This window comes from Esox lucius, chromosome 14 (assembly GCF_011004845.1).
Source record: "Esox lucius isolate fEsoLuc1 chromosome 14, fEsoLuc1.pri, whole genome shotgun sequence".
Lineage (NCBI taxonomy): Eukaryota > Metazoa > Chordata > Actinopteri > Esociformes > Esocidae > Esox > Esox lucius.
The window spans coordinates 6688716-6702731 of NC_047582.1; the positions used below are offsets into that span (position 1 = coordinate 6688716).

At 40.9% G+C, this 14016-nt stretch overlaps 1 protein-coding gene across 1 annotated transcript; it reads left to right on the top strand.

Annotated features, from left to right (window-relative positions):
- Window positions 1-5648: 5648 nt before the first annotated feature.
- si:dkey-27b3.2 (Golgi phosphoprotein 3) lies at window positions 5649-12392 on the top strand. Its single transcript, XM_010898294.4, has 4 exons — window positions 5649-6053; window positions 6429-6560; window positions 6944-7058; window positions 8618-12392. Exons 1-4 carry the CDS (start codon window positions 5850-5852, stop codon window positions 9040-9042), a joined length of 876 nt encoding a protein of 291 aa, XP_010896596.1. The 5' UTR covers window positions 5649-5849; the 3' UTR covers window positions 9043-12392.
- The last annotated feature ends 1624 nt before the right edge of the window (window positions 12393-14016 follow it).

A 14016-nucleotide genomic window follows, 5' to 3' on the forward strand; every position in this document is an offset into this window, starting at 1 on the left:
TATAGAGAACTATTACAAAAGACTGAACGCTGTCATTGATGCTAAAGGGGGCAATACACAGTATTAAGAACTAAGGGTATGCAGACTTTTGAACAGGGGTCAGTTCATTTTTTTCTTTGTTGCCATGTTTTGTTTTATGATTGTGCCACTCTGTTATGACTTACAGCTGAATGTCAATCCCATAAGAAATAAACAACATGTGTTTTGCCTGCTCACTCATGTTTTCTTTTCAAATGGTACATACAGCTCCGGAAGAAAAGAGACCACTGCACCTTTTTCTTTCCTTTTCAAAAAAGCTGAAAAGGAAAGTTTTGAGTGAGGAACAGAAGTGTTCAATTTGCAGTGGCCTCTTATTTTTAACCCTTCTGTTCCTCACTCAAAACCTTCCTTTTCAACTTTTTTGAAAAGGAAAGAAAAAGGTGCAGTGGTCTCTTAATTTTTTCCAGAGCTGTATATATTCAATTCTCCAAGGGTATGCAAACTTTTGAGCACAACTGTTGATTCACACAATACATTCTAATACCTGACAGTTTAACATAGTAAGGGGAATTATTATAATCATAATACTGATAATTTATTAAAATCAGTTACTATCTAGACAATGTTATGCAGGCTCTGCCTCCTTGCCATTCTAACCTTACCCAATGACATAGCTAAGGCTGTGCTTAGGCTTTTTAGACCGTGGATTTACAGTGGTCTTAGAAAAGTAAAACATCCCATGTTGCGTCATAAGATGGCCTGTGGTAAAGATTGAGCATGAGTTTGTGGGCCGACATCCAGGGAAGCAGAGATGCATTTGCCTGCCGGGTGTCAGATAGTGGAAGAAGAGAAGTGGTTGCGTGTCATCTGCACAGCGATGGCAGGAGAGACAATGTGGGGATATGACAGAGCAAAGTCACTTTAAGTGTAGAGAAAAGAAGAGGGCCTAAACCAAGCCCTGGAGGGACACCAGTACCGACAGCCAAAGGAGCAGACACAGATTTTCTCCACTTCACCTGGCAGGAGCGGTCTGCCATGCAGGATGCAATCCTAGATTGTACAGAGCCTGGGAAACCCAGACCAGAAAGAGTGGAGAGAAGGATCTGATGGTTCCCAGTGTTGAAGGCAGTGGATAGATCTATAGGAGGAGAACAAAGGGGAGAGCACCAGCTTGGCCAGTGTGCAGAGCCCTGAGGAGAGCGGTCTCAGCTGCGTCAGCTTGGTCCGCCCTAGGAGAAAGTGAGTGGGTGGAAGGGATACTTTGGGGGCGGGGCTGTGGTGAGGAGTGGGCTCAAAACTTGAGAGGAGTAGGTAAATGGGTTTGAACGTAGAGGAATGGGGTTTGTCGGTTCAAATCCCAATAGGGACACAGCTAAACCGAAGTGACAGTGTTTTATAAATGAGATACATTTGTAACAATGTAGTCACAGGAAATATCTGAGGTTGCTTCTGCTACGGGTGGTCTTGGTGGTGTGTGTTTTGTGTGAGTTTAAAGGCAGTGGTGTTCAATTGTTTGGTGTTTCCTGAGCAGATCAACACAGGGTGGAGAGGAAGGGGTGGATCGTGTATTGTCGCCCCCTCCCCCCAAAAAGCAAAAACGATTGCAGTGGAACGACAATGTATGGTCGTCATCCTCTGGGGACCATTAAAAAGAATCAACCATTGCTTTTGTGTTCAGATTTTATTTACATATTATATCTACTATAATATGCTGAACTGTTTAAAGTTCCCCAATCCACAGCTAAATAGATGTTATCACAGTTATTATAGAACATCATAAAAACGTGCATTTCTTACAACATTTCTTCAAGGCTCAATAGATCTCTGCAAAACACACATTTTGGATCGCATGAATAAATATAATACCGCTACCGCGCAATGAGAACACCACCTTAAGAATAAAATTAAAACTAACAGTCGGGGTAACCCTGTTAGGGTCATTGATATCTTTGAGTAGATAACTGGAGATTCCAAAGGAAAGTTTAGAATGTTTGGCCTTGTGAATTTGTTCCATACCTCACAATTCTGATTATTATATAGGAAAAAAGTGTTAGTGAAAACCATCAAATAAAATGTTAATTGACACACATGCTTAGCTAGAGCCTTTCTTGGTAATCTGTAGTCGACACCCATTTTTGGTTGTTCAAATTAATCAGTGTATTCACTGATTTTTGAAGAATTATTAAAAGCCTCAGGAGCTTAGCTTAATGGTCGTACCCAAGCACAGGTTCTACTGTAATGTGTGTAAACAAAACCTCTACAGCCTCAGAAATAGGATTCAAGCTATGCTTTGGATATCATCTATTGTAAGGTCCATACAGATTGACTCTTCTTACCGAACTGCCACAGTCAGAGATTGCATCATTGTCATTGTTGTTTTTTCCTTCCAATTCACAGCAATATTGACATGGTAGAGTAATACAGCATCCTGATGGGAGGCCACAGAACACCACTTCCTACCATTGTCAAAGCTATGAGCAGATGTTTAAATGTGCATTTGCTTTCTTTTTCTCTCTCTCTTTCCCAGCCCCCCTCTTCTGCTCACTTCATTGTAGTTATACTCATTTAGACGTACTGCTTTCTCTCTCTCTCTCCTTTCTACATTCAATCTACATTCAATTCTGGTTCATGGACATAATAATAATAATAATATTGACTCTTACCAAAGTAGTGCAATGACTGGCGCACAGCAGCGGCTGAACAAGCCTTTGGCTTTACTATAATCAAGTTCACACTGCCAGACAGAACAACGTTCAGCAGACGAAAGCCAAATAACCCAAGAGAAACAGGACTCCTGGATATGGGCAGATTGGGCACTTATTCTCGCATCTTACAGATGTTTCCAACACCTATAGTGGAGAAAAGACTAGACTCCCTGTGCTTGTTTTATGCAGCAAGAAAATTAAAAAGCTTTTCCAGACCCCCTGTGTCTTTGTAAAGTAATTTGAGACTACAGTCCATAAACTTCCATTCTGCTTTTTTTCAGTCCACTAATTTTAGATTTTCACAGTGGGATTTTAATTTAAAAATGTGATTTTAAAGACCATTGTGTTCCTGGTGAACCCATTCATTATTTGCAAGACAAGACACATCCTGTGACCTCACTGATCTCTGTGAACTGTTCAGATCTTTTCTTTCGTCCCTCTGGTGTTCAAACCTCAGCTCTGGAAAAATGACTCCTTTGTTTCTCATTTTCAGGGTGTTGACTTAAAGAGGGGTGCACCGTGTGCCCTGAGACCTGGGCTCGGATCGGGTGGGGGTCCTGGTCACCCCATCTGGCTTACTCAAGAGACAGGAAATGGTTCCAATATGGGGCAAAGTGTGGCTCTCTTGAAACCCCAGGGAGTGATTTAAAGCTCTTGTCAGACTCTAGAGCACTCGAAATCAGGTTCAGTGAGCAAAAATGTACAAAGTGAAAAATACAGAGGTTTTTTTCATACGATTACACAAATACACAAAAATGCTCTCTGCTTTGCTCCTAATAGACTCAAGTTCGACCACCTTATTTATTATCTTATTCAGAAATATTTTGAAAGTATAATATACATTTTCAGGGAGGGTTTGTTTTGAGAAAGGGGTCTCAAGCTGCAGTTTATTTTAATAATTTCTTGCACATATTTTCAAGGAAGTTATTACTACCTTTGGTAAGTGAATTTTCCAACATAAGAACCATACAAAATAATCACAATAACAAATAAACCAAAATATAAAACCTAATAAAATAATATTTTACTGCCAACCATATAATTTTACAGCTATGCACTTTTTTATATGAAGAGTCAAAACACAGGCAGTAGCCTATGTTTATATCACTCTCAAGGGAGCTGTGCTTACATATCTTGTCATCTTGGATGGCGTTCAAATATGTTACTTAAATGGTCAGAGAGAAGATGCATGCGCTTGGGTTGTGTATAGGAGGAGGACTGTTTATGCTGGGAACAGTTCCTTACCTTTTGGGGATCAGTTCTCTGAAAGCTTCTGACACTTCTCACAGATGCCTGCCTTAACCATTGTACTCCAAGCTGAGCTGAACTACAGTATGTAGGAGACTTACAGCTGCAGGAGGTGTGGTTGAAGCGGTACACAAACTAAAAGTTGTTATGATGAGCCCTTTCATTTACTTTTCACCAAGACTTGCATTTTCTCTTTGAAAAAACATAAATTCTCACAAACGAAAAACACTTCCCAGAAATGCTTTTAAATCAGGGAAATTAGGTTATTTTTTTTTTATTTGTTTGAAGTTTCTTCGCTGTGGTGAAGTTATTCCATTTGACTATGAGCAGAGAGGGCAAAAGTGCAGCTCAGCTGCCCACTCTGGGAATTGAGGGATGTGTTTATTCCATGTGTTTATTCCATGGGAAATAAATCAGACTTAAAAGAGAAGCAAGGAGGGTTTTGTTTTTTGTCATACACGTTTCCATTTCATGTTGGTAAAATAATTAAAAGTCACATATAGGACTTTCTGGGTAGCTGAGCAGCAACACAAGAAAAAGATTGATGCAATGACTACAACAGCTAACAGCTTCTACAGAGAGTGCTACCTACACCACTATAGCCAATTGAAATTGAAACCATTTAATGATGTGTGTTTTAAGGGCCATCTTGTGGTATGAATTGTGTATTACACACAGAGGACAATAATGTAATTTTAGACAGCTGGACTTAATTTTTCCTCCTGTTATTTCCCACGGAAGCATATAAAGGTTTGGACTCCCTATCAGAAAGCAATAAACATCAATGATTTTCCAGACTTAAAGGCTACTTAAAGGACACACACACACACACATACACACATACAATGCAAGCAAAAGGTTAATGAGTTTGAAGCCATTTCATCTCCCTCTGTCCATACTCTGTCCATACTCTGTCCATACTCTGTCCATGCATGTGTATGCACTATGCAGATCCCTCTCCGAACAGCATGGCAACTATGTGACCACAGTTATTGTTGCACATGGCCTATAGCGTGCATATCCTTACCACTGAGAAAGGACAACACAGGACAACCAGGAAAAGGCAGTTTGATCATCGCTAGAAAGAAAGCTGAACTTACAAAATATAAAACAATTAGAGAACATTCCTTCCCAGAATTTGAAAAATTAAATACAAACGTTTTTTTTTAAAGATTAGAGAAAATGAAAAGTAGTCATCCCTATCTACCCAGTAGGATGGAGAATAGGAGAACAACAGATGATGTGTAGGCTTGCAGCACACTACAAACCAGCCTGCCACCCAGATGAGATACTGAGTGAATGTTGTGGCTGTCTTTGTCTTCAGTCCATAATGTTACTGTATGTATTCTTTGCATTCCACCCTGCTTTCTATAGCAAATGTATTTTCATTTTCTACTGTTAATGTAACATTTATGTAATGTAACCCGTGCCAGTAAAGTCCTATAATTTATAAGTGTAATTGAGAGTTTTTTTATCATATTTTTTTTACTAAAAGAATCCAGTACAATTGGTTGAAACAGTAGTCACAATCATAGACAAGCTATAAAAAAATGTTTTAAATAATTTTAAAAAGAATGAAAAGAGATTACAGTTTACATTACACTTAATTTTTTTCTTCTATATTTTAAGGGATGAAAAACGAGTAAATTCTTTCGAAAACTAACTCGTGTATGTAAATATCTCATTAGCATTTACGTGACAGAGAAACCTGTTCTGACGTCATCGCTTGATTCAGGAAGTAACAAGGATCGAACTGGATAGTTGTTGCTGATGTGTTGCTGTGTTTACTCGAATATTCAGTCAATCTACACACATTTTTATGACCAACCTGTATTACTTATGAGACAGAAAAACTAAAACCTTCAGAAAGTACTAAATAATTTGTATTTACCTTTTGTTGGGACGTGCAAATAGAGAATGACTTCCCTAACACAGCGAAGTTCGGGCCTGGTGCAGCGGAGGACCGAGGCCTCTCGTAATGCAGCCGCCGACAAGGAGAGGGGGTCAGAGGATGAGGACTACGAGCCACGTCAAGATGAAGAGGAGGAGAAGGGAGATTCAAAAGAAACTCGACTGACATTGATGGAAGAAGTATTGCTTTTGGGGTTGAAAGATCGTGAGGTAAGTCTGCCAAATTAAAAGCAATTAGTTAGCTGTCGTAGGGATGTTAGCCTGCGTTAGCTTGCCACTATCTACTCTCTGTAGCTGTTTGTTTACGTTCCAACTATCGTACGTTAAGTAATTTGGCTAGTTAGCTTAGTAAACTACTGTGTATTTCCTACATTAACTTAACTACCCAGTTAACGTTTCCATTATGATTTTGGTATTTAATATTAATCACTTGAATACCAAAGGTTATCAAACTTGGTTAGCCAGTTGTCACTTTGTAGCGTGTCACTTTTGTCATCACCAGCAGGATGTTTGTTTTATTTAACCAGGACGTGTCACCAATTAGGTGTAGCCATTATGGACTGCTTGGCATTTTTTTCCTGACAGGGTTACACTTCCTTCTGGAATGACTGTATTTCTTCGGGTCTCCGAGGGTGTATGCTAATCGAACTGGCCTTACGAGGAAGACTGCAACTAGAGGCTTGTGTCATTAGGAGGAAAAGCCTACTAGCCAGGAAAGTAAGTTTTCATAACCCTATAGTAAAACTTGACTGGAAAATGTAGTCACTGTGCCTGTCCCACATGCGTCTCCAGCTACACAGTTTCAGGTGAATTTGTCCATAGGACTCAGATACACAGTAATTAATAGAAAACATTGTCGGCATTTGACATTACTGTCTCAATTCTCGAGTATACATTGTTATCAAATGTTTTTCTCCTACAACATGTATTTCACAATCAAACCTCTCATTGGTTGTGCTCCATGACATGGGGATATTGGTCACAATGTCACCAGCTGTGCCTGCCAACATTAGCAGTTGATGCTTATGTGTGTTGTACTAAGTATACAAGAATCTTTGTGGTGGAATCTTTTTTTTCTACCTAGTATTTTTTTTTGTCAGGTTATCTGCAAGTCGGCTGCCCCTACAGGAGATATGTTGTTGGATGAGGCTCTGAAGCATATCAAAGACACCCAGCCCCCAGAGACCGTCCAGAGCTGGATAGAGCTACTGAGCGGTGATAAGATATATTTACACCCTCCCACCATTTCTCCCTTTAATTTTAACCTACAGTGGATATAAAAAGTTTACACACCCCTGTTAAAATGCCAGGTTTCTTATGATGTAAAAGAATGAGACAAAGATAAATAATGTCAGAACTTTTTCCACCTTTAATGTGACTTATAACGTGAACAATTCAATTGAAAAACAAACTGAAATCTTTGAGGAAAAAAACAAAAAACTCTCAATAACCTGGTTGCATAACTGTGCACAACCTTAAACTAATACTTTGTTGAAGCACCTTTTGATTTACACTTCAGTTATCAGTCTTTTTGGGTCGGAGTCTATTAGCATGGCACATCTTGACGTGGCGACATTTGCCCACTCTTCTTTGCAAAAGCGCTCCAAATCTGTCAGATTGCGAGGACATCTCCTGTGCACAGCCCTCTTCAGATCACCCCACAGATGTTCAATTGGATTATGGGCTCTGCCTGGACCATTCCAAAACGTTAATCTTCTTCGGTTGAAGCCATGCTTTTGTGGATTTGGATGTGTGCTTTGGGTCGTTGTGCTGAAAGGTGAACTTCATCTTCATCTTTCTAACGGACGCCTGAAGGTTTTGTGCCGAAATTGACTGGTATTTGGAACTGTTCATAATTCCCTCCACCCTGACTAATGCCCCGGTTCCAGCTGAAGAAAAACAGCCCTAAAGCATGATGCTGCCACCACCTTGCTTTACTGTGGGTGTGGTGTTCTTTAGGTGATGTGCTGTGTTGTTTTTGCGCCAAACATACCTTTTGGAATTATGGCTAAAAAGTTCAACCTTGGTTTCATCAGACCATGACAAATTTTCCCACATGCTTTTGGGGGAAACTTGATGTTTGTTTTTGCAAAGTTCAGCCGGGCTTGGATGTTTTTCTTGGTAAAAAAAAAAGGCTGTCTTGCCACCCTACCCCATAGCCCATTCATATGAAGAATACGGGAGATTGTTGTCACATGTAGCACACAGCCAGTACTTGCCAGAAATTCCTGGAGGGCCTTTAATGTTGCTGTAGGCCTCTTGGACGCCTCCCTTTTTTCTCGTCTTATCATACATTTTGGAGGGACCTCCGACTAGAACAGCTTAACTTTATTTGTGATTAATCAAAGTCACTTTAAATGATGGCAGGTGTGTAATGACTTCTATTTAACATGAGTTTGATTGGTTAATTCTGAACACAGCCACATCCCCCGTTATAAGAGGGTATGCACACTTATGCAACCAGGTTATTGTAAGGTTTTTATTTTTTTTTAAATCCCCCTCAAAGCTTTCAGTTTGTTTTTCAATTGAATTGTTCACATAATAGGTCACATTAAAAGTGCAAAAGAACAAACCTGTGATTTTCACAAGGGTGTGTAGACTTTTTATATCCACTATTTCTGTATTTTCTATTAATGTTTTTTCATTATTTGAACCTACCCTCTTTGTTTTCCAGTCCCATTTAAAATGAAACGTCATCTTGCCTATGGAAGTAATCTAAGTAAAATATTACAGCTGTAAATTGAAATGACAAACCTCTTTGTCTTGGTGTCTAGGTGAGACGTGGAACCCGTTGAAGCTGCACTATCAGCTGAGGAATGTCCGCGAGCGTCTGGCAAAGAACCTGGTCGAGAAAGGTGTTCTGACTACGGAGAAACAGAACTTTCTCCTCTTTGACATGACCACACACCCACTGACCAACGACACCATCAAACAACGCCTCGTCAAGAAGGTCCAAGAGTCGGTCTTGGACAAGTGGGTGAATGACCCGGGGCGCTTCGACAAGCGTGTGCTGGCCCTGATCTTCCTGGCCCACTCTTCTGACGTGCTGGAGAACGCCTTCGCCCCGCTGCTGGACGAGCAGTACGACCTGGCCATGAAGAGGGTGCGTCTTCTGCTGGACCTGGAGCCGGAGACGGAAAGCGCTAAGGCCAACGCCAACGAGCTCCTGTGGGCCGTGGTGGCCGCCTTTACCAAATGAAGCCCGACCAGAAAAGAATGAATGACGTAACTTACAAAAAAACACTATAGATATCTGAGGCTCAGCTCTTAGATCTCCCATGTTCTGATACGACGACAACAATGATGGAGACGGCAGTGATGATGATGACGGCGCTGAAGAAAATTATCATCGCGGCGCACGGCTCTTCCTTCCATATTGAGGGAGAGCTGTGAACCTTCACCTCTCAGAGTCACTGTCCTGTTCTCTCCTGGCCAGTTGGTTGACCTACAGGACCCTGTTGTGTGTCCAAAATGGCACCCTATTCCCTATGTAGTGCGCTACTTTTGACCATGGCACATAGAGCTCCAGGCAAAAGTGGTGCACTGCATGGGGATGGAGTTCCATTTGGGACCTGGCCTTTCTGTTAGCAGTGCTAGTGTAATCTTAAGCACTAGTCAGTAGCTGGCACCTACCCAGGTCTCAGTCCTTCCATTTTGAAGGGACTTTAAACCTCTAGGCCTTGCTTCAACACCATGGCCCGGACCTAACTACACAATGACCTGATATGATCGTACAGAACACAAGTCATTTTTCTTGTCTTTGCTCTTGCGTTAGTCACTTTTAGGAAGGTGTATTCTACACATTATCTTTTTTTTGGCATGACTTATAGACTTCATGTCTGTTTATGTTGCTAATAAATGTTAACCATCTCCAGACTATTTTGCACATTCAGCACCAGAGAAGAGCTTACGATGTGTAAAAACCAACAGGAAAAATCCTGAAAAGTTCCATTCTAAAGACCCTTTATTTTGTTCGTGGCACCAAACAATGCATGCTTTATTCCTTTTCAGTTTAACTTTATGTCCGCGCCTCCATGTACTCAAGTATCAGAGCTTTTGCATACCCTCAGTTTTAGATGAGAGACTTGACTCTGCAACACTGTCATCCTATTCCACAAATGCAGACATTGCACATCTCGTCCTTGCAGGCAAATAGGTTTTGGGTGTACATGTTGGCATATTTTAAGTCCCTGAGAAGCAGATTCTCTATTAAATCGGACAAATATTAAAGTGTCTTAGTATACTAAAAGTGTGGCATAAGACCATGTTGGAGGCGCCTCTCCTAAATTTTTTAAATTCTAAATCATGTATCCCCCACTGGCAGTATAATCTGAATGCATTTGATTTTATGTCATATGTTTATTTTAATTTCTACTGAGCCATTTTAATTGCTTTAATATACAGTACCAGCAAAGGTTTGGACATATCTAGCCACTCAAGGGTATTCCTTTGTTTTTGCCATTTTCTCCATTGTAGAGTAAGTGTGAAGATTTCAGAACTTTGAAATAACTTTGAATGAATGAATTATGTAGTAACAAGAAAAGTGTTAAACAAATCAAAATATTTTTTTTATAAAGTAGTCTTCCTTTGCCTTGATGCCAGCTTTGCATTTTCTCAACCAGCTTCATAAGGTAGTCACCTGGACTGCTTTTCCAACAGTCTGGATGGAGTTCCCGAAAATGCTGATCACTTGTTGGCTGCTTTTCCTTCACTCTGCGGTCCAAATCATCCCGAATCATCTTGTTTGGGTTGAGGTTGGGTGATCGCGGAGACGAGGTCATTTGATGCGTCACTTGGCCAAATAGCCCTTACACAGGCAGGTGTTGTGCTTGGGGTCATTGTCCGGTTGAAGAACAAATGATAGTCCCACTAATCGCAAATCAGATGGGATGGCTTATCACTGCAGAATGGTTGAGTGTGCCTTGAATTGTAAATAAATCACCCACAGTGTAACCAGCAAAGCGCCTCCTCACCATCACATCATGTTTCATGGTGGGAACAACATGTGGAGATCATCCCACTCTGTGTCTCACAAAGACATGGTGGTTGGAACCGATAATCTCAAATTTGGACTCATCAGTCCAAATTTCTTGTTTCTTGTCTGAAACAAGTATTTTCTGATTGCTTTCCTTTAGTAATTCTTGTTGCCACAATTCAACCATGAAGGCCTTATTCCCTCAGTTCCTTCTGAACAGTTGATTTCGATGTCTTTAACGTGATCTCTGTGAAGTGTTTATTTGGGCTGCAATCTGAGGTGAAGTTAATTGCTGATTTCTGAAACTGGTACCTCTAATGATCTTATCCTCTGCAGCAGCGGGAACTCTGGGTGTTCCTTTCCTGTGGCAGTCCTGATGACAGCTAGTTTCATCATAGCACTTGATGTTTTTGCAACTGACTGTACTTGAAGAAAGTTTCAAAACTCTTGACATGTCCCCGATTAACTGACCTTCATGTCTTAATGTAATGATGGACTGCCGTTTCTCTATCCTTATTTGAGATGTTTTTGCCATAGTATGGACTACTACAGTGCAGCTTATGGTCTTCTGTATACAAAGCCTAATGCTTTAACAAGGGAAGAAAATCCACAAGTTAACTTAACAGGGCACACATGTTAATTGAAATGTATTCCAGTTAAATATCTCATGAAGCTGGTTTAGAGAATGTCAAGAGTGTGGAAAGGGGAGTCATCAATACAAAGGATGTCTACTTTGGAGAATCCACTGTGTGAAATATATATTGATCTGTTAAATGCTTGTTTAGGTTGCTACATGATCCCATTTGTTTTTTCATCATATTGATGTCATTACTATTATTCTACAATGTGGAAAATAGTAAAAATAAAGAAATCCCCTACAAAGAGTAGGTGTCCAAACTTTTGACTGGTACTGTAGATGTAATAATGTCCTTCAGGTCTAGTTGGTCGTTGTCAATGATTTTATTCCTCTTCTATGTCTGCCAGTTGGTTGTACCGCCATGAGTTGGGGTTGGCCCTAACTGTTGATGCAGGGTCAGCTATTATTTAATCCTCCAAATGTTTACTTTTAGGACACAGGTTAGGGTTAGATTAACTGAGTTGCTCCACTCCATACGATATACATGACAGTAGATGGCTGGGTTTGACAGTGTTTGTATTTGACCAAAGTTTTAATATAAAGTATAGATTTCAGCAATCGAAGCCTTTACATGGATTAAACAGCGACACAGTAAGGACACTTTTTTATGAATAAAGATAGACAGGGCTCAATGTAGTTAGGGGTTCTGTCAGCCCCACATATCGTGGAGTTGAGAAACTCAGCCATCGTTATCTGATTTTTCGTCTGTGATTATAGGTCACTTCTATCTTAATCATTTGTCTCGTGGAGAGTGTACAGACAAGGTATTGTGGAGGGTTATGATTTTTAGTATGGAAGTCCTGAGAGGAAGTGATTATATAAAAATTTATTAAATAATGTACATCAAAATGAAAGGGATCACCTGATTGTCTGTATTCTTCTGTTTGCTTTTTTTTACCACACAATAAAGGATGGATCTTTTAAGTGCCTGAAGATAGCACTGTGTTGATCTCTTGTTTTTCCCCAGCCTGTAGCCACGGGAAGTAGGGGTGCCGCGTGACATTTTGTACGACAGGCCTGTGTTGTTCGCCGGTGTCAATTATGGGAAATGGGCATGTGTCTCCAATTAGTTTGCAAACTGTTCAGTTCCACCATGCAATCAACCATTATCAGTACCCCTACTCATTTGACCGAACAGCTGCCAAGCCTCTGTCCTCTTTCCATTACAACCCTTAGAATTAATACTTATACCAGGGGAGCCTTCATTTCACTTTATCATCTGCTTTGTACCTGACTGACTTACTGAATGTCCAGGAACGACCAAGTGGTCCAAAATGTTTTTAACAGATTTGGTGGACTTGGAGTCCAGTGTTGCTTGAAACAACAAGTGACAAATTTAATGGCCAGTTGCCAACCTGACAGCATTCAACAAACACCTTCTGGTTAGTTTAGTTTGAGTATATTCCACATTGTAGAAAAATACACAGACAATTATGAAATTACACATGAAATCAAGTAGTAACCATAAAAGTGTTAACAGTTCAACATACATTCAATATTCTACGTAGCCACCCTTTGCCTTGATGGCAGCTCTGCACACTCTTGGTATTCTCTCAATGTAGAAACAGAAAAAATTAAGAAATACCATTGAATGAGTAGGTGTGTCCAAAGAGCTGTCCAAGGCTACACAAGGCTGGAATGTGCTACAAGACCATTGCCAAGCAGCTTGGTGAGAAGGTGACAGCAGTTGTTGCGATTATTCGCAGATGGATGAAACACAAAAGAACTGTCTATCTTTCTCGGTCTGGGGCTCCATGCAAGTTCTCACCTCGTGATGTTGCAATAATCATGAGAACGGTGAGGAATCAGCCCAGAATTACACGGATGGATCTTGTCAATGATCTCAAGGCAGCTGGGACCTTAGTCACAAAGAAAACAATTGGTAACACACTACGCCGAGAAGGACTGAAATCCTGCAGCGCCCGCAAGGTCCCCCTGCTCAAGAAAGCACATGTACAGGCCCATCTGAAGTTTGCCAGTGAACATCTGTGATTCAGAGGAGAACTGGGTGAAAGTGTTGTGGTCAGATGAGACCAAAATCGAGCTCTTTGGCATCAACTCAGTTCGCCGTGTTTGGAGGTGGAGGGTATGCTGCCTACGACCCCAAGAACACCATTCCCACCGTCAAACATGGAGGTGGAAACATTATGCTTTGGGGGTGTTTTTCTGCTAAGGGATGATGGACGGGGCCATGTACCGTCAAATCTTGCGTGAGAACCTCCTTCCCTTAGCCAGGGCATTGAAAATGGGTCGTGTATGGGTATTCCAGCATGACAATAACCCAAAACACATGGCCAAGGCAAAGGAGTGGCTCAAGAAGAAGCACATTAAGGTCCTAGAAAATCTGTGGAAGGAGCTGATGGTTTGAGTTGCCAAACGTCAGCCTCGAAACCTTAATGACTTGGAGAAGATCTGCGAAGAGGAGTGGGACAAAATCCCTCCTGAGATGTGTGCAGACCTGGTGGCCAACTACAAGAAACGTCTGACCTCTGTGATTGCCAACAAGGGTTTTGCCACCAAGTACTAAGTCATGTTTTGCAGACTGGTCGAATACTTATTTC